The 21796-nt window shown below is 42.7% G+C and overlaps 2 protein-coding genes across 2 annotated transcripts; both read right to left on the bottom strand.

Annotated features, from left to right (window-relative positions):
• Positions 1–908: 908 nt before the first annotated feature.
• On the bottom strand, positions 909–16391 carry LOC147625610 (uncharacterized). The gene is made up of 6 exons (XM_086817012.1): positions 15977–16391; positions 15178–15823; positions 9364–9427; positions 7002–7066; positions 1565–1656; positions 909–1103 (listed from the first exon to the last, which is right to left on the bottom strand). The coding sequence occupies exons 1-6, from the start codon at positions 16256–16258 to the stop codon at positions 909–911; spliced, it is 1344 nt and encodes a 447-aa protein (XP_086673138.1). The 5' UTR covers positions 16259–16391.
• Positions 16392–18275: 1884 nt separating this feature from the next.
• LOC147625609 (GTP-binding nuclear protein Ran1B-like) lies at positions 18276–21453 on the bottom strand. The gene is made up of 8 exons (XM_086817133.1): positions 21314–21453; positions 19775–19841; positions 19626–19682; positions 19328–19445; positions 19143–19232; positions 18872–19051; positions 18691–18768; positions 18276–18609 (listed from the first exon to the last, which is right to left on the bottom strand). Exons 1-8 carry the CDS (start codon positions 21314–21316, stop codon positions 18537–18539), a joined length of 666 nt encoding a protein of 221 aa, XP_086673259.1. The 5' UTR covers positions 21317–21453; the 3' UTR covers positions 18276–18536.
• Between the last annotated feature and the right edge of the window lie 343 nt (positions 21454–21796).

Below are 21796 nucleotides of genomic sequence, written 5' to 3'. Positions count from 1 at the left end.
TTGCAACGTGGAAAGAGTCTCTTATTAACTATCTTACATGCTTCTAGATCCATCTTTGGTAACTCGGCGTCCTCCAAAACATACCCAGCAATAACTCGCACATATTTATAGGCATAATTATTGATTTAATATAGTCACATGAAGTGCAAAAATCTATCTACACCATACCTGCTCTGTCATGACCTTTAAGATACTTGGAGAAGAAACTCTGGTTCTCAAGCACAAAAATTAGAGCATAGCATAGACTTGCACAAATTAAAAGTATAAACTTTAAGAAACAATATTAAATAAACAAGAGAGAGATGGAAAATAGAGAAGAGATCACCGACGCAAGAATCTCCCCAAGATGAGTGTGGCCCTTGTACCACTCACCCATATTTATATGTATTAGAAAAAGCTTGCTTTTCATAAAGATAACTTCCAAAAATAAAGCACAAGTGCTTTTGAGTTTTTTGAGCATAAAAGCTCTACCAAAATATAGCAAGATACAATTAAAAGTCTTGGCCCTACCAAAAGTCTAAAATACTATACGTACAAAGGTATGAGACCTTAGCCTTACAAAAATATTAATACCTGAATATGAAAGCATGAAAAGTATTCACATGTCTTCCAAAAATATCTCATAGTGTTGCTAGAGTGCTTGTGTGGCCACAATGTTGTGAGTTTCTCCCTTGGCCTCTGATAAGTTCTAGAGAATCTTATCATCAGTTCAACAGGTCATTAGCGAGCTGCGCTCCCCCCTCCTTCTCTGCGTTGCTGTCGGTGCCCCCCTTGCCTTAGCTCCACCGCCTATGCCCCTTCACCAACCCTTTGCCTTCTGTGCCTCCCTCTTCTCCCCCTTTTTGTGCATGTGCCCTGCCCGACTGCAGCCCCTACCTGCTTTCTTCTTATTCGCCTACCCTACTCGACTACCCCCCCCCGGTTACCCCTGCCCCTCTTCCTTCTGCGCCGCCCCGCCACCCTCCACCTTCTTTCTGCACCCCCGCCCTTCGCCGATGACCCCCCCTTTTTTCTTTTCTCTTCTTTTTTTTATTTTCTCTTCTTTTTTCTTCTTTTCTCTTTTTTTCTTTTTTCTTTTCTTCTTCTTCTTCTTCTTTCTTTTCCTTTTTTCTTTCTTTCTTTCTTTCTCTTTTTTTGGGCCTTCTCCTTTGTCTTTCTGTGCCCTCCGCCCCTTTCTTTCCTTTCTTCGCCGCCGCCACCATCTCTAGCCCCTCCTTGTTCCTCCGGCAGCGCCTCAGGTTGTGGGCATTTCTTCATTTTCTTGACAAGTTTTGGCCTCTTCTTGTCTTTGCCCCCAAGAGGACTCCAAGGCAGGCACTCCGTCTCCCCCGACCGAGGCCACCATTACTTGCCTTTTGTTTTTCAAAGCGGACCTACAGCTTCTCGCTATCTACGATTGTCGCATCCCTAGAGGCCTTCACTCTAGTATACAAGATTGTCAGTAGCCGCCCCGTGCATTGCCAACTCAGAGATCTTCTTCAGGCTAGCCTCCTAGCTACCCGCCAAAGATCGTAGATATTCATCCTTTGGGGCACGGCTACTTCTAGGTTCAGGTTCGACTCACCAGCGGGCATCTAATCTTGTCATGCGCAGCTGAGCCCCATTGCACTGCATACGGCCCAGGCCTTCTTTGCACGATGGCAGCATGGCTTTGACCTGGCATCCGACCCATTAGCTGAAGTTTCAAGCTTTCTCGTGACAGTCTGATTTCCAGGCCTCAGGAAGGAATACCTTCCTCTTGTCCCGGTGATTGGTGGTGCCATCAGGAGAGTGATTGAATCCCCGCCCACCGATGCCTCAGCCCTCGCCCCAAGCAGTCAAGATTCCATCTCTCCACATCTGTGTTGCCTCGCCGGATTCTGTGCTTCACATGATGTCTATTCCCAGTCTTCGGGGCAACCCCATTATTTAGCGAGTGGAGTATTCTAGCCTTCCAAGCCAATGCTTTATTTGTAGACATATGAGTCATCTGGCCAAAATTTACCCTCGGCGTCAGACTAGGCGACCGTCCCCGATGGTTCCCCCTCCTACTTCCCACTCAATTCCTCAACAGGGTTCGAGGGAGGAGTAGGGTCCCAAGCCGTGGAGCACCAAGTTCCGAACATGGATGACCCATCAGTCGAGAGTGGCAGACGATTGGCCTCCGCCGCCCCGACCTCCACCCCGGTCTCTGCCCCAGTCCGTCAGTTGAGCACCAGAGATGAGCGTCACCACCTCCGTGCACACCAGGCTAACAGCATGATGAAGGAGGATTCAGTTCTAACCGTTTCGAGCACTTATCACAGTACCCGCCCACATACGACGGGCCCCCTCCAGTCACACGGAGAGTCCCCCCCCCCCCCCCCCCCCCCCGAGGTGGCGACCGATTCCTCGTCTCGTAACTTCTCCTCTGGCCCTCAATGTGCCTAGTGGGGCAAGTTGACCCCACCCTTGCTTCGTTGAGCCTTCCCCAGTAGCCTTCCTCTCCGATGGATACCTCTCAGTAGCATCCCTCTTCAATCTCTCCACCTTCCCGCTCCCCCTCGCCTCCTCCCCCCCCTCCCCACCCCCCTTACCTCCGACTCTACCTGCAGTCGCTCCACTTGCCCCTTCCTCTTCCTCTACCTCCCCCCCCCGCCCACCTCTGCCTCTCCAGAGCATTCCCATCGGGCCCCTGCATCCCCTGATCTAGAGAGGAGACAGTCGGCGAGTACCGTTCATCATCTGATTCATCGTTTCTCATAGTCTGTGGGAGATGACCATTGCGGCCTCACCAGTGAGGGTTCTCCCACCTGAGTCTCTAGGCGGGCCCCCAGGATCTTGGTGCAGCCTATGGATTATAGTTTTTTCCAGTGTCTTCCGACAGAAGGGACAATGGTTCGAGGAGACCGTAGCCCCTATTTGGGTATGTGTGGTCTTACACCACTCCAGATCCTCTACGTCAGAGAATACATCAAAGAATGGTGCGATGATCTTCTCTCTCCCCTTGAGCACAGCCCCTGAGATAGAGTGGGATCTAGAGTCGGTGGTGGCCACTACCATTCAAGAGCAGGCAATTGAGCTTTCACATCATCTGCAGGATCTCCAGATCACCGATGTTCTTACTCACCTATGGCCTTTGGCCATGATGGAGCTTGGTGGATCAACCCATGGAGACCGATGGTGACCTCCAGCTTGGAGGTGTTGCTTTTTGTGTTCATGCATACCTCTCTCTAGTACCTCTCCCCCCTTCTTACAAATACCTTCATTGTGATCAATGTAGCATGGAGTATGTATACTCTTGCGCTCGAGCAGAGTGGCAATACAAGGAGGGCAGGATCCACGCCCACTTGGCACGACTGCACCAGGACAGATTGTGACTATTCCTTGTCTAAGCCTACCTGCGCGCCCAAGGCTCTTTGAGTGGAGGCACGACCACAGTCTCAGGAGCACAGTACTCTGCATGGGAGGAGATGATACTGATCCTTAGGGGACAAGACCCTTGGCATCTTCCAAAGTTTGGGTGTAGCCCTAGGAATCTTAGCTTCTCTCGCTGGACAGGTTTTATGTTAATGTGTGGGCTTGCAACCGTGGAGGCATGGTTGGTATTCTGGAAGGCACTACATTATTAGATCATGCCCTAGTTATTAGGTCCCTGGAGAACCCATGGAGGCATGACAGACATGCGAGCTCTAGGATTCTAGTCAGGCTCATTCAGGACCCTGAGATTTGTAGCCGGATTGAACTGATATGGGCAGGTTTGGAATTTTCCTCAGGATCTGCAACGTGCACTTTGGATGATGGCCTTAGGCAGGTCAGTATTTTCTTACAGGAGGCAGCCCATAGTAGATTGGAGGGATTTCAGGAGCAGGGGCCTAGCCTCTTTACAATGTCTCGGGAGAGCTTCCCAGACAGCCCATGGATTGAGAGTCAGATTGCTGTTGGCCCGCACAGAGATTCGGTCCATTGAGGAGAGGAGGGTGGAGTATAGATACCATGCCAAGGCTTCATTCTGGAATCAAGCCGGTGTGACAGGGTTACTGGAGACTTCTTTGAGATAGCCAGCCCTCACAGGAGGAGAGACGGTATTCGTAGGCTACGTGACCAGGATGGAGCTATTGTTTCTGATCCCCCGCAGGTGAGAGCCATCGCCACACAAATTTCTTCCGATCTCTTCTCATCGGTGCCCCATTATCCCCCCAGGTGATGGATGCACGCGAGAGAGTCTGGAGGCACATGAGAGAGGTGGTTCCCCCCTCCCTTTGGTCTTTCTTATTGACCCCCTTCACTGCAGAGGAGCTGGCGGATGTGGTGAAGGCATTACCCAGGGGCAAATGCTCGGGGTGGATAGGCTTCTTGTTTCTTTCTTCCTTCACCATTGGGACCTCATGGAAGGTGGCCTTCGCATTGCCTCGCATTGCCTTCAATGAGATTATGCTCACAGGTTCCATGCCAGCAAAGAGGTTCACAAAGGGCTTGATACATTTGATTCCCAAGGAGGGTGGTGATAGATTGGAGATCCGACAGTGGAGACCCATCACCCTTCTAGGGACGGCCTACAAGATTTTGGCCAAGGCCATCAGAGGCGACTTCAACCTTCCCTCCCATACTTAATCCATGACACTCAGACTGGTTTTGTTCAAGATCAAAGTATTCTAGACAACATCTTTACCTTTTGGGAGGCGACAGCTTCAGCCAAGATGCGACAGCAGGACGTCATTGTGCTACTCCGACTTTGAGAAAGCTTATGACAAGGTGGATTGGAGCTTTTTGGAGGGCACTATGAGCCGGATGGGATTCCCCATGGAGTGGATTCGTGCAGTCTCAAGGCTTTATTCAGCATCTCACAGCCAGGTTCTCATTCAGGAAGCCCGACGATAGATTCCCCCTTTCTCGCTCGATTCATAGGGATGTCCTCTGGCACCGTACCTCTTATTTGTCACCGAGGCCATGAGTAGGTTTCCCTCCGACCACGCCATTGGACTTCAAGGATTGCGCCTTCCCCTTGGCACGTAGGAGGAGCTGCTAGACTCAAAGTTTGTAGACGACACAGCAGCCTTCCTTGCTGGAGATATTGGGAATCTCCAGAGATTCGCGGAGGCGATAAATATTTTCTATCGTGCATCAGGAGCACAAATCAACTGGGCACAAGTCATGTGGTTTTTGGGTAGGCTCAACACCCACCCCAACTTGGCGAGACTAGTTGAGGCTTCGCAGTGGATCCCAAGGGACACTCCAGGCCGATACCTCAACTGCCGGGTTGGCATTGATATCTCTCCCGAGTAACAGCTCGCTTCGCCTCTTCTGAGTATTCGGAAGGCGCTTCTATAATGGAGCTCGGCAAGGCTATCCCTAGCAAGAAGAGTGGTGGTGACGAACTAGGTACTGCTTGCCACCATGTGGTACATCGCCTCGTGCTGGGCCTTTTCTCTCGGGCTTGTATTGGCCAAGTTCAACGTTTGATCCAAATCTTCTTGTGGGCTAGAAGTGATGGGAGGCCAGCCTCAAGAGTGGTCATGACTTACGAGGAGAATGGGGGAGTGCTTGGGAGGCCCCAGCCTCAAGAGTGGTCATGACTTACGAGGAGAATGGGGGAGTGCTTGCCTTTCATCACTTGGGCCACCGAGGCACTCTGTGGTCATGACTTACGAGGAGAATGGGGGAGTGCTTACTCTTCAGGTCTCCCACCATCGTATTGCAATAGTACCAGTCACAGTCCCTGCAGGTGTCTGGCAACTAGGCTCATGCCAACGATGGAAGATTTGCAGTAGCATAGCAGCCTAGCACATCTGGCGTGTTAGATGTAGCGAGGCCATCGAGGGTACCCACACTCCACTGATTGAGACCATCAGGAGCATATGGCTTGACATCATCCGCACCCTCCGCAGTCAGTGGGGGAAGCTGCAAGGAGGTTTCGACCGCATGATGCAGAAGCGGCAAGAAGTCTTCTTGAGACTATGGAGGCCTGGCCCTTTCCTCACAGATAGAGGCGATGACCCCATTCGGCATTATAGACCACCTGTGTGGTTGTTTCCCTCCCTCCCCTTATATGAGATAGCCTTCTCCTCCTAGAGCGGCCAACCAGAGGAGGAGAAGCATCTCTTCCCCTAATGATCACTTATTTCCTACCCTTATATGAGGCGAGTTTGTATTTAGTCCTTCATGGTTGTACTTAGCCCTTTGTGGTTGTTTTTTTTTTAACTAATTGAAGGATCTTTCTTTCGGAAACAAAAAATATCTCATAGTGATCAAACACATGTTCCACCCTCGATTAATACATAATCCGCCACTCTAAAATCATCACCTACATCCAAAATAATATTAGTGAGTGTACATAGCTTATTAAACACATTAATCCTAACCATATCATACTAGTTGTGTTCAGTCATTTAGAGAATAATTTGACAATCGTTTGACGCTTTATTGTATAGAAGCAAAGTTGAGTAGGATCTTGGTGCAATGTGGAGGAAAAAAAGCAAACATGAGGTTGCCCACACAATTCATGCACTCTGATTTGTCAAAGCTTCCAGTGGGTGTGCGTACACACACATAGCGAGTGCCCTCTAATTGAATGGGAAGACAGAAATTCCCTACATTTGGATTGGATGCAATAGCAACAAGCAGGGCAGGAATGCCCTGCCTGCTATGGGAGAGCAGCAAACCTTATTAGACCAAATGGACGAGCCTCCTCCCCCTCCCCTTCATCATGCTAGAGACAATAGAGACAATAGTAGACAAGGCTCTTTTATCCTTACTTGCATTGTAGGCCCCTATTCATAATCGACGCTGTGGTTGATCAAGAGAGTTCGTCAGGGGGTACAATAGGATCGTAGACTGTCACCACCCACTGAGAGGACCCAAGCAATCGCTCATTTGAGAAGGGTGTATTATCCCAAGCTGTCTCGTAGAACGTGCCAAGCTATCAAGACATGCAAGGATGTCAAGCTCTAGCCCTTTTATCAATTCATAACACCCTCCTCATCGACCAATCCACCATCGCTCACAACCAGGTAATCATGCTTTCCTGCTCTAAATTGGGTAACCGTCGCTACGAGATTGCCATGGTTGAAAACGTAACGTAACTTTTTCTTTTTCTTTATTTGAAAGCGTCGCCAATGCCAATGCTGTTTAACCGAATAAATTTAATACTGCCTCTTCCTCTCATTCATTAATTAATGGAATTTCTTTTTTCTCATTGTTTTTTTCTATTATAAATGCTTATTCATTAATTACAAGAGATGGCTTGTAAGGATGGAAAAACAAATGTCTTAACACTAGTTCTGTAATTGGACAGTAGTGTCCTGTTTCTCACCAAAACTTTGGAATTTTTTGGAGAACCTAGAAACAACATTTCTACACCTTGTTTCAATCATAGGTCGATTAAAAGTCAAAAAATAAAAAAGATTTTTCATGATGTCAAAACACAAGCTATATTAAAAATTTGACAAAAAAACTCTAACTTAAAATTTTCATTGAAATTTGAAGCTGTTTTGTCAAAAATCCCATAAAATGCCTATAACTTCTTGAATAAATCATGTTTTTCATGTTTGTAAAAGTCAATTAGTAGAACTTAGGGTTTCAAAACAACACAATCTCCTTTAGGTCCTAGTTCCTAAGCTACTTGTGAACTATAACAAAAATCTCATAATTACCAAGATGCTAAAAAAGAAGAAAATTTTGACCTTCCAAAGGTACTTCCATAAAACTAGAGTTATGTTAGTGTAAATTGGTAATCAAAAATGATTATATAGTTCAAAACCAAGTTAATACATATTTTTTGGAGTCCCAAGCTCAAGTAAATCTTGCTACTTGAGTGCTATCTTAGTTTTTCAATCGTGTTACATTTTTCAAAATTTCTAAATTCTCTCTCAACAACCATGAAACAAAGGTTTTAGGTGCCCAAATTATGTTTGTACAATGTACCTTAGCGGAATTATTCTATACAAACAAAATGTTGCAAGTTTACTAAGGAATGTAATACGTATTTTATTGTGTGCAATTTTGACATTTTGAAACAATTAATATTTGAAGCTTACTAAGGAGCTTTTACATATAACTTTAAGATCTCAATGAATAGAGTAAGCATTGTATCACCTTAAAAAACTTGCAAACACATTAAAACCATGTATTGGTTTGGATACAAATGGATGCTAAAAAGTGGTGTATCAAACACACACAACTTCCTACTATTTTAGACACTCTCAATTGAATTTTATTTCATGTGAAACTTGGCAAAATCTGACACAAATATGAAATAATTACTTAGAATTTTTCACGGGACTTAGTGATTTTTTTCTCTAAGCTTATAAGGCGGTTTTCTCAAACCTGAGTTGCAATCTCATGCAAGTCCTATTTATGGGTGTAATTCCTTATCGTGCCAGCATCCAAATTGCAAGGTTACATTTTTTAAAGACACACTAGATCACATATTCAAACTCCTCAAGAGGGATTTTGAATATGTCTTTCCTAGCGCAAGTAGCATTTTATTTGCATCGTCCGAAAAAGGACCCTTAAGTGTCCTTTTTTGGTACCAAACTAGTGTTAATGTACTTTCAACCATATGAGAAAGCTACCAAATATAACGTTTTGTCTCTCAAGGTAAAATAAATTCAAGAAGCCACACCTCCATCTCTCCATGCCTTTCCTCACAAACAATCCACTAACCACACCAATCCAAACATTCAACCATACACTATTGTGGGTTTGAACATGCATTAAACCAAAGACTATTGTGGACTCGAAGATGAGTTGAACCGTAGACTATTGTGGGCTTCACAATTCACCACAAGGTTCTAATCATTTGCGAGTGCTAATTATTTGTGAACACCTCTCCCCTCGCCTCCTCGCATTGCCTCCTCGTTTGCCCACTTTTGCTCTCCATCTGCACGCCATTCGCTTCCAATTTTAACCACATCAAATGTTCAACCAACCCACCACCTTAATCAACATGGCTATATACGCAAAAAACAAACGACTGCAAATCCAAAATCTGATTCCATAGAAATTTATGTTTAAGAAAATAAAAAATATTGATGAAGATAAATCCCTGGTCGCTGTAGTCATTAGGGAGCTTTGATTTTTTTAGGTTGATCTAATGGCAACATAACTCATAACAAAGGAAACTAATAGTTCATGCACCTCTCAAATACTTATTAAAGTATGTTAGGAGTTTCAATACTCAATCTAGATATAATATGAGTAAAGGCTATTCGAAGGCCCAAAATCACATAACACTAACTACTAGCCATTTGAATAAACTTGTACAACTAAAACCACATATATTTTATTTATTAATGAGGAATATTTCCATGGATTCAATTTTGTAAAATGTCATTTATTCAAAAAATGAAAACATGTCTGCCTATGTCAAAATGGAGAACTAAGGGAGGAAAGTAAATTATCTATTTTCTCTCTCTCTCTCTCTCTCTCTCTCTCTCTCTCTCTCTCTCTCTCTCTCTCTGGTTTAGTTCTGCAAAGGAGTACCTACTTTACTTTGTCTTTTTGTGCACAGACTTCCACCCACTTGTTTATGGTGCCAAGCTTCAACATCTCAACCCAACCACTCACCAAAACTAGCACCACTATTATCGTGGGTAGGCATGGGTGGTGATCGACTCTCTCATCCATCATGTCTCTCTCACCCTAACTAAAGGCCCCATGCAAACCATAGATGGCAAATATTGTAACCCTCCACTAAGTCCATATACAACACGGCCCTTGCACGTGCACATAATATTAACATATATTAGCACAAAAACTAATCAAATTCACTCCTAGAGTCAATGTTTTGATTAATGCTAATTGCACTACAACAATGAAGATTTTTATTCTATAGATATTAATTAACAATGATGAGTCTTCTCGCATCATAGAATTGAATTCAATTTTTCACTTATTGTGTGCCTCTATTTGCTTCACTTTTGTACATGGTATTCCTTCTCCAAGTGAAAGTGTGACCTCTTAACACATTAACCATAAACATGCTTACAAATAAGGGACTTCGTTCAATGGCAAACCATTTATCTACTCACGATAATGAATCGTGCTTAGGCTTAAAAGAATTTAGGATAGGAGGAACACACAATAGATATAAATTTGCACATCCACCCTCTACCTACTAAAGAGAAGCTTCTCTAACATGTGTCTTGTCCTTCGTTCGAAGTAAATTATTGTTAAGGGATCACTAGAAGCTGCATGGATACTTCCAAAAAATGCACATTCCTTATGTATGTGTCACAATAGTTAAAGATATCTGTATGTGTCACAATAGTTAAAGATATCAACAATTAGCTACCATCATGTCACAACGATAGGTGGTTAAGAAATACTCAATATCTAAACCAACTGTGCTTTTTTAAATGTTATATATGACTAAACCACAATCCAAAGTTCATGTTGTAGCCTCTTTAAAATTGCAATGAGCTTTCCCAAGTGAAAAAATATACTCACACAAGCTGATACAATCTGTAACCCTTGCTCTCAGCATTGTAACTAACAAAAATGCATTTGACAGCCTGCGTTGTTGCACAGGCAAAAACAATAGGCCAAGCAACCAAAGACACGCAAGTGACCAATAGAAGGCTTCCTGCCATGCCAAGCTTCGTATGGAGTAATAGACTGCAAGGTCTTAGTGGGACACCTATTGAGTACATATGCAGCACACATGACAGCCTCAAGCCAAAACGCATGTGGCAAAGCTTGGCTCTTGACCTTATCATCCAATTTTCTGCGTTGTTGCACAAGCACTAAAGCATAAGCCAAGCAACCAAAGACACACAAGTGACCAATAGAAGCCTTCCTACCATGCCAAGCTTCGTATGGAGTAATAAACTGCAAGGCCTTAATGGGACACCTATTGAGTACATATGCAGGTAACAAAGTTCAGATGACCAAAACGAGCATGCCATAGTTTTGCATCTGAAACTGTCTTTTCATCAGAAACTGCATTTGCTGAATCTTTCACACTTGTCATAAGAATTGAGCCTATACAGCCCACGAAACAAGGTGCCAGATGTAATAATTGTATCACCAGAAGTCAAATCATGAACAGTACATCTATCATCCACAAATTTGACTACAAATCCAAGTCTAGCAAGCACAGAGACAGACAATAAATTCTTCTTTATCCCTGGCACATACAAAGCATCTGAAAGTGTGAAAGCGCTGCCATTTGCAACAGTAAGTATAATTTTACCAACGCCCTTCACTGGGTAAGAAGCATTATTGGCACATGTGACAGTATTTCCATTAGAGACAGCCTCAAGACAAGTGAACATATAACGATGTGAGGTAATGTGCTTTGTAGCACCACTGTCAAAATACCAAACATGAGAGTCAACAGAAACTGCCAAACATGCATCATGTACAGATGGGTCATACTGGCAATACACGCTAAACGCCCATTCTATATTCTGCACAACATTTACAGAATCTGCATTTGTAGAAGCATCCGCTACTATTGTGGCTACATTTGACTCTTTCTTCTTTGCCTCTTTAGCCTTTAGCTTAGGACAATTCTTAATGACATAATCATTTGCCTTACAATAGTTGCACCTGGTCTTTTTCTTGCCTTTATCAAGAGCCTTCTCAAACTTATTGTTGCTACCTGTGGAAGGAGAAGAAATTGCAGACCTACTAAGCGGAGAAGAAACAGTGGAAGGGACTACCTTACCACTTCTTCTCTGCTGCTAAGCAGCAATAAATGCTTGATCAACTGCACACTGCCTGGCTCTATTTTTCCTAGACTGCGCTTCTTGCAAGAGCTTGTTGACTAAAGTATCATACTTGACAACATCAAGTATGTCCTCATTAAGAAGTCTCCACGTGGAAGTAAAAGTCTGATATGTCTCAGGTAAAGCATCAAGAACAATCTCCACAATAGAATGATAAGGAATAATCTCACCTACAGAAATCAACTGTTCTTTGAGATCTTTAATCTCAGCAAGAAAAACATTCATGTCATCATCTTCTTGCATAATCTTCAATTCTAGCTCTTTACGCAAGTAAGCGATTTTTGTCTCGTTACGACCTGCATACAAACCAGCTAGAATATCCCAAGCCTGTTTTGCTGTTTTAGCTGAACGAATATGTGGGGTGATGTTACGTTTGACAGAAAGTACAATCAAGGCATGAGCCTGCGCATCTTTACCATCCCAACAAGCTTGTTCAGCAATGGATAAAACAACAGCAATAATAGAGCTGTTAGAACCTGCAACATCCTCAACAGATCCTACATCCACAAAACCTGGACGTACATCCATATCCTACACAATGTTCCACACTCCTTTTGCAACCAAAACATGATGCATCATGTATACCTAAAGTAGGTAGTTGCTGTCTCCATCCAATTTGTCATCAACAGATAACATGCGAAATACATCATTGTTGTTATCAACCATGGCCACTGACTGAAGCTGATGCAAAAGCTACCTGTAATGAAGCAAATACTAAACAGAAGATAACTTGTGCTATGTAGCACGATCCACAATAGAACACGTATACTTGTTTTGCAGAAAACTGCACTGTCGAAATTTCTGCAGAAAATGACAAAAACACTTGTGCAGAACTTGAAATGCAAAAACGGAGCCCGAAACGACCTCAAATGCGATTTCTGAGAATGCAAAGCCACATGGACTTATTTACAGAGTATAGGGACCTGAAAGCGCTCGTGAAAGCTCACCTCAATCGGAGAACGTGAGTCGGAGGATGCTGGCGGCGTAGCCCTGAGAGCCGATGCCTGCTCTGATACCAATTGGTTGAATTAGGGTTGCAAGAAAGCACACAAAGCTTGGAAAAGAAGAAGCAAGAATGCACACAACACAAAGTGTATTAGATTGTGTCAATGTACAAAAGATAAGTTAGCACTAGAAAGATGGGCGTATACACAAGCCGAAGAAAAAAACCTCCTAAAGAGGAAAAAAGTACCCCGACGGTCCTAAGTGTGTTCACACACATCACTATCTATGTATATGGCAACATCAACTATTCAAATCTTAATGAAGTTATAATCTTAATAATTTATAATATACAAGTTAATGAGATATATCTTGAAAATTTCTCTAAACAAGTTTCGATCTATCCTTCTAGTCATTCAGTCTCTCACTAGTTTCTTAATTTGATCACCTTATGTTTTTCCTCACAAAAGGTTTTCTCCCCAATCTTATTTCTCAAATTTATTGTACAAATATCTTGCATGTGCACTCTCAAGATATAAGCACAATTTCATAGAATGATTATCTCAACATGTGATAGACCACGTGGATTGATGGACTGATGTCAACATTAATTAATGTGTACATGCAAAAATGGACATGTCTCTCTCTACACAAGTTTCTCCTCTCAAGGTAGAGCCAATCATGCTCAAGGAGGTAAAGTGCCCTCTCAAGGCATGAGCAATCTTGCTCAACGAGATAAAGCTTAATCAATACTTTCAAACCTTTTCTCTCTCTCTCTCTCTCTCTCTCTCTCTCTCTCTCTCTCTCTCTCGACAATCAAGAAAATCCAAGTACAATTGCACAAAGGTAATGGGCATTGACCCCTCTTCATTGTGCTTGATTTGGCACGACGAACAAACAATGTGCAAGGAGTACATGTATGGCGAGGAAGCTACTGGGCAAGCCACTCAAGGGACTAGGGAAGTTTGTACTCTAGTGTAAGACCTTAGTTCATTCAAAATTGAGACAACTTGCTAAAGTCCTAGAGTATAAATATACTCCATAGAGTTTTAGGGAGTGTGTGAAAACATTCTTTATTTCATTAATTAATCAATAACGAGACAAGAAGTTCCTTAGCATTTATAAGGTTTGACAAGAAGTTCCTTAAGGTTTGACAAAAATTTTCATAAAAAGTATTAGCCTATGCATCTCTCAATCTCTTCGTAAGAGTAGGGTGTGGTGACATGGTAGGGTGACGCATGAGAGAAACATGCGAATGGCGCATGAAGGTTACGAGATAAAACGAGAGAGAGGGCGAGAGAGCTGCAGGGAGTACGCAAGGAGAGACAAAGGAGCATCAGAGAGAGGACGCTAGGAAGTGATAAGAAGAGAGCTGGGAGAGGACACTGGCGAGAGCTGAGGTGAGGACATTGGTGTGAGAGATGGGGGAGGATAGCGCTAGGGGAGGACGAGACAATGCAACAAGAGAACGAGAGCTAGAGCGAGGAAGAGAGCACTGGCAAGAGAGCTAGGGGGGAACGAGGACTAGGGAGAGACAAGTAGGTCTCTGTCTGTGTGTAATCCAGATGTGTGTGTGTGTGAGTGTGTGTTGTGAGAAAGAAGAGATGAGAGAAGAGACAATGTACTCAAGAACTCATGAATGAACCACTAGCCAACTTCAATAGAAATGAACTACAATGCCTCATATATATAGGAAAGTTCCTCCATCCTTTCCTCCACCCAAAAATGTGTAAATAAGAAAAAATGGAAATGAATGCTATAAATCCCAAAAATGCCTAGAGGCGAAAGAGTGTGTCACTAGTGTGACACCATCTGGAGATAACACCCAGATGGAAGGACCAATGCTAATGGACTAAAGAAGATAATCCAAGGTAAGTCGAGGAAGAGGCTTAGTAAACAAATCAGCAACATTATCTTTGGTAGGACAATACTCAAGCTGAATGCGACCTTCAGAAATCCAATCACGAACAAAATAAAAATGAATATCAATGTGTTTGGATCGTCCTCGAATAACTGGATTTTTGGCTAAAGCAATAGCACTCTGTGAATCTGCGTAGATGAGTGTCGGAGTAGATGAACATCCAAGGTGATTCAAAATTTGAGAAAGAGCATCAAACTTCTTAGGTAAGAAATAAACCCATGATTTGCGAGAGGTCATCCATAAGAAGCATATAATACTTGGATCCACCAAGCGATTGTACTTCCATAGGTCCTGCAAGATCAGCATGAATAAGCTCAAGTATGCGTGTGGCCCTATGAGTAGCCTCCTCTGGAAAAGAAGCCCAATGTTGCTTTCCTTGAGCACAAGAAGAACAAATGTGATAGCAAGGTTTCTGAAGCTTTGGTAGACCTGTAACCATGTCATGTGAGACAAGATGTTGCAAAGTAACAAGAGGAACATAGCCAAAGCGGAAATGCCATAGATCACTATCTTCATTAGAAAAAAGTGCTTTAGGAGAAGCAAATAATTGATGAAGATGAGACTCATGTGGTGGCAACTGTGCTGTAAAAGAGCTTATATGATAAAGCCCAGCATTTTGATAACCATGTGCCACACAAGAAAGTGACTGTCTATCAATGATTTCAATCACTTCATCATCAAAGTAAACCCCAAGACCTTCAGAAGTAGCCGTAGAGATAGAAAATAAGTTGGCAGACATCTTAAGCATATGCAAAACATCACGTAAGATAGCATCTCCAAAAGAAACATCACCAATGTGTATTGATGAAGAGATAGACTTATAGTTTTCCAATAAGGAAGAACTATTCGTCATGTGAGAGGTAGCACCACTATCGGCAATCCACTCACCCGCAGTATGCGTATCAAGATCTTTGATTACCACAAGTGATGTGTCACATGAAGAAGTAGAAGACATAGCAATATAAGCAACCTTGGCGTTACCGTCTTTCTTCTTGTCTTTATTTTTGTCGTGAGAAGATGTTGATGTAGAAGAACCCTTACATTTGGATTCAAGTTCAGCTTTTACCTTCTTGGATGCCGCCTTCTTAGCAAAACAACGATCCTCCGTATGGCCACTACGATCACAGAAAGTGCACTCCTTGGAAGAATCCTTTGATTTGTCCTTGTCGCCTTTGGTTGAAGAATCTTTAGCATTGGAATTAGAGCCTTTGCGTTGATCATTCTCCTTGCCTTTGCCTTTGCCCTTGCCTTGGCTTACAAAAGCCGAGCCCTTTTTATTTTGCTTGCGAGTAAGGCACTTATCATGAAGAAGACCCATAGTCTCTTCAAAGAAAGGGAAAGAAACTCGAAGAAAGATGTTATCTTTGAACGATTCAAAAGAAGAAGGCAATTTACCAAGTAGCTTGTGGATCGGATTGCTTACCAATGTACCAAACTCTTCAAGTTGCCGCTTGATTCGATTGAATTCTCCAAGCTTCTCCACTATGTTGTCGGATTCGAAGATAGAAAGCTTATCTAAATCTTCTTCCAACTTAGCCATCTTAACCGTTGAAAATCTTCCATATTGCATTTGTGTAGCGTGCCATAATTGTTGAGCCGTACTCCTTGTAGAGAGAAATTGAGACACAACCGATGTAGACATGCCATGCACAAGTAAAGCTTTGGCCCGTGCATCCATATAGGTTTGATATTGAGAAGACACCATATGAGAAGAAGTGATTATAGACCACACCTCGGCGCTTTCCAAAAGAAGTTACATAAACAAGGACCAAGTGTGGTAGTTGTTTGGGGTAAGCTTTTGTGAATCGAAAAGACTTGGAAGACTCAAAGATTGAGTGAATGGGTTAAAGGGCTGATATGATTGAGTGAGGAGAGTAGTAGTGAAAGTAGTAGAAGAAGGAATCATAGTAGATGAAGTTGCCATAAAAGGCATAGATGATGTAGGAGGATGTACCATAGAGGGCATAGAAGTATGTGGATAGGAAGGCATAAAGGACAAAGAAGAAAGAGTGTATGGATCCGTAGAAGGTAATGGAGATGACGGAAAAGAGAAAGTAGAAGCACCTACCGAAGAAGAAATTGCATCAACTTCCGTTGTAGTAGTTGCCGGTCCAACCGTCGTAGGAGATGTAGGATCCATAGTATCTTCAAGTTTGCCTTTGTCTTTTGGAGTAGAGGACTTTCGAGATCCCATAGGGAGTGGAGGGTGAAAAAACACAAGGAAAGAAGTGTCGTACCTCCAAAAAATGCAGCCAATAGATGAACTGTCTACCAAGGAAGTATCTCCAAAATATGCACAAAGATAGTGCAAAAACGCAGCCACAAAACGCAGCCGATATATGAACCAATAGACTCCGTAGAAACCACCAAAAGAGGGCTAAGAATGTAGCCTTAGGTAGAAGAAGTATGGAGGAGTTGATTGTCCACAAAAATGCAAACACAAAGTGTGTAGCAAAGTCGAATTTTCAGCCGGTAGAAAAGTGTAGAAAAGAGGATGAATATGTACCTCAAAACACCATGAAGAGGACTAAAGTTGATGATAAAAACGCAGCCAAGAAATCTCTCCACAAGAAGCCTCCAAAAAAACGCTACCGCATGTAGGAAAAACTAGTTGACAATGTTTTCACCGCAAGTAGAGTTATAAGACTCGGATTGAAATGCTTTAAAAACACACTTGTAGAGGATGGTAAGGAGCTGGTTTAAAGCCTCTTGCATCATTGAATGAGTACAAGGATGATGAGTAAGAGCTTCTGCAAAAAATGCAAGCAGAAATTCTACATGTAGGCAGTCTACGAAAAATAACTCAAAAACGGTGAGAAATTTGCGAAAACTTTCTTCTACAAAGTTGTAGACCATGATGATTCCAGTAGGTCTCGCGGACACAATCCTCAAAAATGCATCCATTTAGCAGATAATCATGAATGAAAAACTGCAATTGAAAGCAAGGTTGTTGAAGAAGACTAGAGGTAGAGAGGAAGAAGGATAAGGAGGCTCTATGTGCACCACCACCTTGCTCTGATACCATGTGAGAAAGAAGAGATGAGAGAAGAGACAATGTATTCAAGAACTCATGAATGAACCACTAGCCAACTTCAATAGAAATGAACTACAATACCTCATATATATAGCAAAGTTCCTCCACCCTTTCCTCCACCCAAAAATGTGTGTAAATAGGAAAAAATGAAAATGAATGCTATAAATCCCAAAAATGCCTTGAGACTAAAGAGTGTGCCACTAGTGTGACACCATCTGGAGATGACACCTATCCAACATGTGAGAGAGAGAGAGAGAGAGAGAGAAAGAGAGAGAGAGAAAGAAAGAGTGTGTTACAACACTTGCACATCAGTACATTTAAGACGACACTTGTGCAACGTGTACTTTGGGTGAAGCTCACAGATCTTACAAAAGTTTTTATCACTTTCTTCTTTCGACACCTGTCCTCTTGAGCTAAGAAAGAGTGGCAAATCTATAGGCATCACACATTGGTTCTCCTAGACATTATGGACTTCAAGTGAATCTTTGCTCGTTTCTGCAGTAGTCTCATTAGTGTCTGCAAACTTCTAGATTTATGTCTCTTAGCCGAAAGAAATGTAATCCATGACGGGGCATTCACGTCCAGATCCATCTTGATTTGGTTATGTTTTCTCAAAGATTAAGCATTAGCGTTGAGAGCCCTAATACAAAACTTATGCCCATAATAAGATCTTCAAACCAAGTCATAGTTACTGTAATAAAAAGAACAATTCTACTTTCAAAGGTTTCACACAATTAACAAAGGAATTTCCGCAACACGGAAGACAAAAGAACCATCTCAAGATGCTTTTTGTGCCTCTTTCAAGCAAAACAGCAAAGAGGCTTTGCTGTGGCCAACAATGCACACAATCAGAAAAAACTATTGGGCGACTCAAATATAACTAGAAACTTTCACCCAAACCTGAACCCATGTGGGAGACAGCTCAAAAGAGGCAATGTAAATTCACTGCTTAGCTATCAAAGTCTGCATCATCATCATCTGGCAATGGTTGAGCAGCTGCTGCAGCCAGCTCAGCCTCGTATCTGGGTGGATGCCCCAACAAAAGCAATGTTCAGTTACAAGGAAATTAATTTCAAGTAAAAACCCAAATGCCATACACTTACTGCTGCTGAGCTGCCAGGTCAATTTGCACCTCAGGAGGAGCAAGGGCAGGTGATTCCACAAAATGAAGATTAGGATCCCTGAGACACACATGAGTATTAATTAACAGACTTGTACCTTTGTCTCCATTACACATACTTTTCTTTAGTATCAACATGACGCTGTGAATTCAGATCTGCATACCCAGCTAGCTTTCTTGCAAGATACAAGAATGGCTTCTCAAAGTTGTAGTTGCTTTTGGCCGAGATTTCATAGTACTGGAGGTTCTTCTTCCTGTGGAACGTCACTTGCTTGGCTTTCACCTGTCTGTTCTTAACATCCACCTTATTGCCGCAAAGCACAACGGGAATATTCTCACAAACCCTGTGAAATAATTACCAAAGTTCAAACACCAAACCTTCCGACGTCAGCATGGAAGTACTGTTTCTGTGAGCATAATTGAGAGTATAAATACCGGCATAAATCCCGGTGCCATGTTGGAACATTCTTGTATGTCAGTCGAGAAGTGACATCAAACATGATAATGGCACACTGTCCATGAATGCTGCAGTAAGGTACAAAACCAGAGATTATCAACTACCACAACTGCAGAAAACTCTGTAGACATGAATACAGAAGGTTAGAAACACAAAGTCTTACTAGTATCCATCCCGAAGGCCTCCGAATTTTTCTTGCCCAGCAGTGTCCCAACAATAGTACCGAATTTTACCACAGTTTGTGAAGAAATCAAGTGGATGCACCTCCACACCAATAGTAGCTAAAGCACCCCAAAAAATTATGTACAATCAATGATCCATGTAGGGTCAAAGTGTTGCATTTGACAGTATTGCCATGAGTGTGTGCACATATGCAGGCAAGTCCAGGTGTGTGTGCATGTGAGTGCAGGTGTGTTGTGTTAAGGGAAAGAAACACAATGGTCAATGGTCGAGAAACTCACGTTCATATCTCTTCTCGAATTCACCAGTCAAGTGGCGCTTTACAAAGGTGGTCTTTCCTGCACATTTGAAACCATTGTGTCAAGCATGAGAGACTTAACACAGCCTTACCAAATGATCAAACCACCCACAATCGTCGGGCGCCACATACCTGTCCCTCCATCACCAACAATCACCAGCTTAAAGCTAGGGCAATCTGCTTGCTGACCAGGTAGGGCCTGAAAGGGAGAAATACATGATAGGTGTAACCAACATGGAATGCTGCACTAATATTCAAGCAAATTCAATGGTGCGAACCCGAATATGAAATCACCAACTTTGCAAGAAATTTTGTTCAAATCATGAAACCTTGCTAAATCACTTCCACATTAATTGCATTGGCACAACCTGCAGAGAGGCTACTTAAGAAGAAAACCCATCCAATATCAAGCCAGGTATGCAGCAAGAAGGGGGTGAAAGTTGAAGAAATACAACAGACAGACGGGCCAAAATTGAATAGAGTATCCAGCAACCAAAAAAGTGAGATAGAGCTACAGCGCAAAGCCAATGAGCAGAGGGGAGTTACAGCCATAACCGAAGGGAAGTACAACCATAAGGCATGCATGCCAAGGACTTGCATTGAAAAAATGGCCCAAACTAACAACTCTGATGCAAAGCCAAATCATGCAACAAGGATACAGAAAAAACATATATGTTACAGGGACATTGCAAACATATGAGTTCACAGCATAGAAGAAATGCATGCGGATCACAAAGTCACACCACAGTGCCGCGTCAAGACATCATAGTTTACATAAATTATTATTTGCCAAAATTCATGTTGAAACTCAAACGCATCTACTTCTTACAAATGTATATATGGAGTTCGGAATATCAATACAGAGGGTAAATGTAACCACGCTACATGAGGTTATAATTATCAATACAGTGTACAATCTGTGAGCACAACTATGCTGATGAAGCAAATCACAGGACACAGATATACATGAATTTTGATCATCAATACTGAGTGTGGACTATGCCCATGGTATAAATACGTATAAGTGAAGTTTCGATTATCAGGACAATCTGTAGGCCGTATCAGAAGGCCAAGAACAAAAGGGACACATAGACGTATACATGGAGGCTTCATTATCAATAGGGACTGTGGATACAACCCTTTGACATAAGATCGTGTACAAAGAGGTCACTGTGAACTCAAGTATATCGAGATCGCAGATCCTCGAGTGGAGTGACCATGGAATCCTCATCAAATGGCTGGCAATCCAAACACCAGAAACGCAGAAAATATTCGAAGCTGAAAGGTTCTATCCATTGGATCAAAATGTAAACAGAAACCCTGAAATACCCCAGAAAATTTGAAACTAGAAGGCGTGACCCCAGGCGACGAGAAACTCTAGCAGTCGAGAAGCGCAAAGAAAGAGCGCACAGAGACCCCGCCCATCGAGTAATGAGAGAGACAATGTGCAATCGAATGACAACCATAGAACTCAGAGAGAAGCCCTAGAAACAGACTACTACACGGAAAGAAAACATAGAAATATAGTACGCGAGTACAAAACTGTAAATACTGGAAATAGATCGAGATGCAGATTCGAACACTAGGAATTGTGCAGAGAGAACCAGAAAAACGATAGAAACCCTAGAGATAACGCGGAAAGAAACCCTCCTAGAGGAGACTGGAACATACCATGGCTTCTTCTTCTGCAAATTTCCGAAGCTCGACAATCTGCTGATGGCGAAGATGAATGAACTACATGAAGAGAAGAGGCTGTACAGGGTCTTTCTGGAACCACGGTTACATGTTGACCCGACCCTGGTCAAGTGATTTTCAAACCGCGCGCCATTGCAGCCGCGGTGCAGACTCCACTACTATAGCTTTGCGGCAATCGCGTTGCGCCACGTGTCGTTATAAAAATCTACTACCTGATTTTTAGAATTTTGTTTTTGCCATGAGGTTTTTCTAAGGTGGCACCAAGTACATCCAGCCTTCGAGGATGTAGCATTAGAGATGGCAATGGCAGCCTCTCAGAGAAAAACTTTTTTCCCCAAGCTAGAGTGAGAGAAAAGACGAGATGCAGTACAATCAGTTTCCCCTGTTCAAAATCTCGTTTTTAACCCATTTTTATAACAAATACCTATAAATTTTATCGATTTTTGTAAAGACGAGAGT

This window comes from Cibotium barometz, chromosome 23 (genome assembly GCF_041138505.1).
Source record: "Cibotium barometz isolate CiBa-2024 chromosome 23, ASM4113850v1, whole genome shotgun sequence".
Classification (NCBI taxonomy): Eukaryota; Viridiplantae; Streptophyta; class Polypodiopsida; order Cyatheales; family Cibotiaceae; genus Cibotium; species Cibotium barometz.
This window is presented reverse-complemented; position numbering and strand designations above follow the sequence as displayed.

Coding starts and splice junctions, on each gene's coding strand:
- LOC147625610 (XM_086817012.1), bottom strand. CDS start 16,258: ATGGTGTCTTCTCAATATCAAACCTATATGGATGCACGGGCCAAAGCT. Junction 7,067..9,363: donor GAGAGAGAGAGAGAGAGAAA/ATAGATAATTTA, acceptor GGCATTGGCGAC/GCTTTCAAATAAAGAAAAAG. Junction 1,657..7,001: donor ATGGCAATCTCGTAGCGACG/GTTACCCAATTT, acceptor GTCGGATGCCAG/GTCAAAGCCATGCTGCCATC.
- LOC147625609 (XM_086817133.1), bottom strand. Junction 19,683..19,774: donor TGTTGGTGATGGAGGGACAG/GTATGTGGCGCC, acceptor TCAAATGTGCAG/GAAAGACCACCTTTGTAAAG. Junction 19,052..19,142: donor TGGCACCGGGATTTATGCCG/GTATTTATACTC, acceptor ATTATTTCACAG/GGTTTGTGAGAATATTCCCG.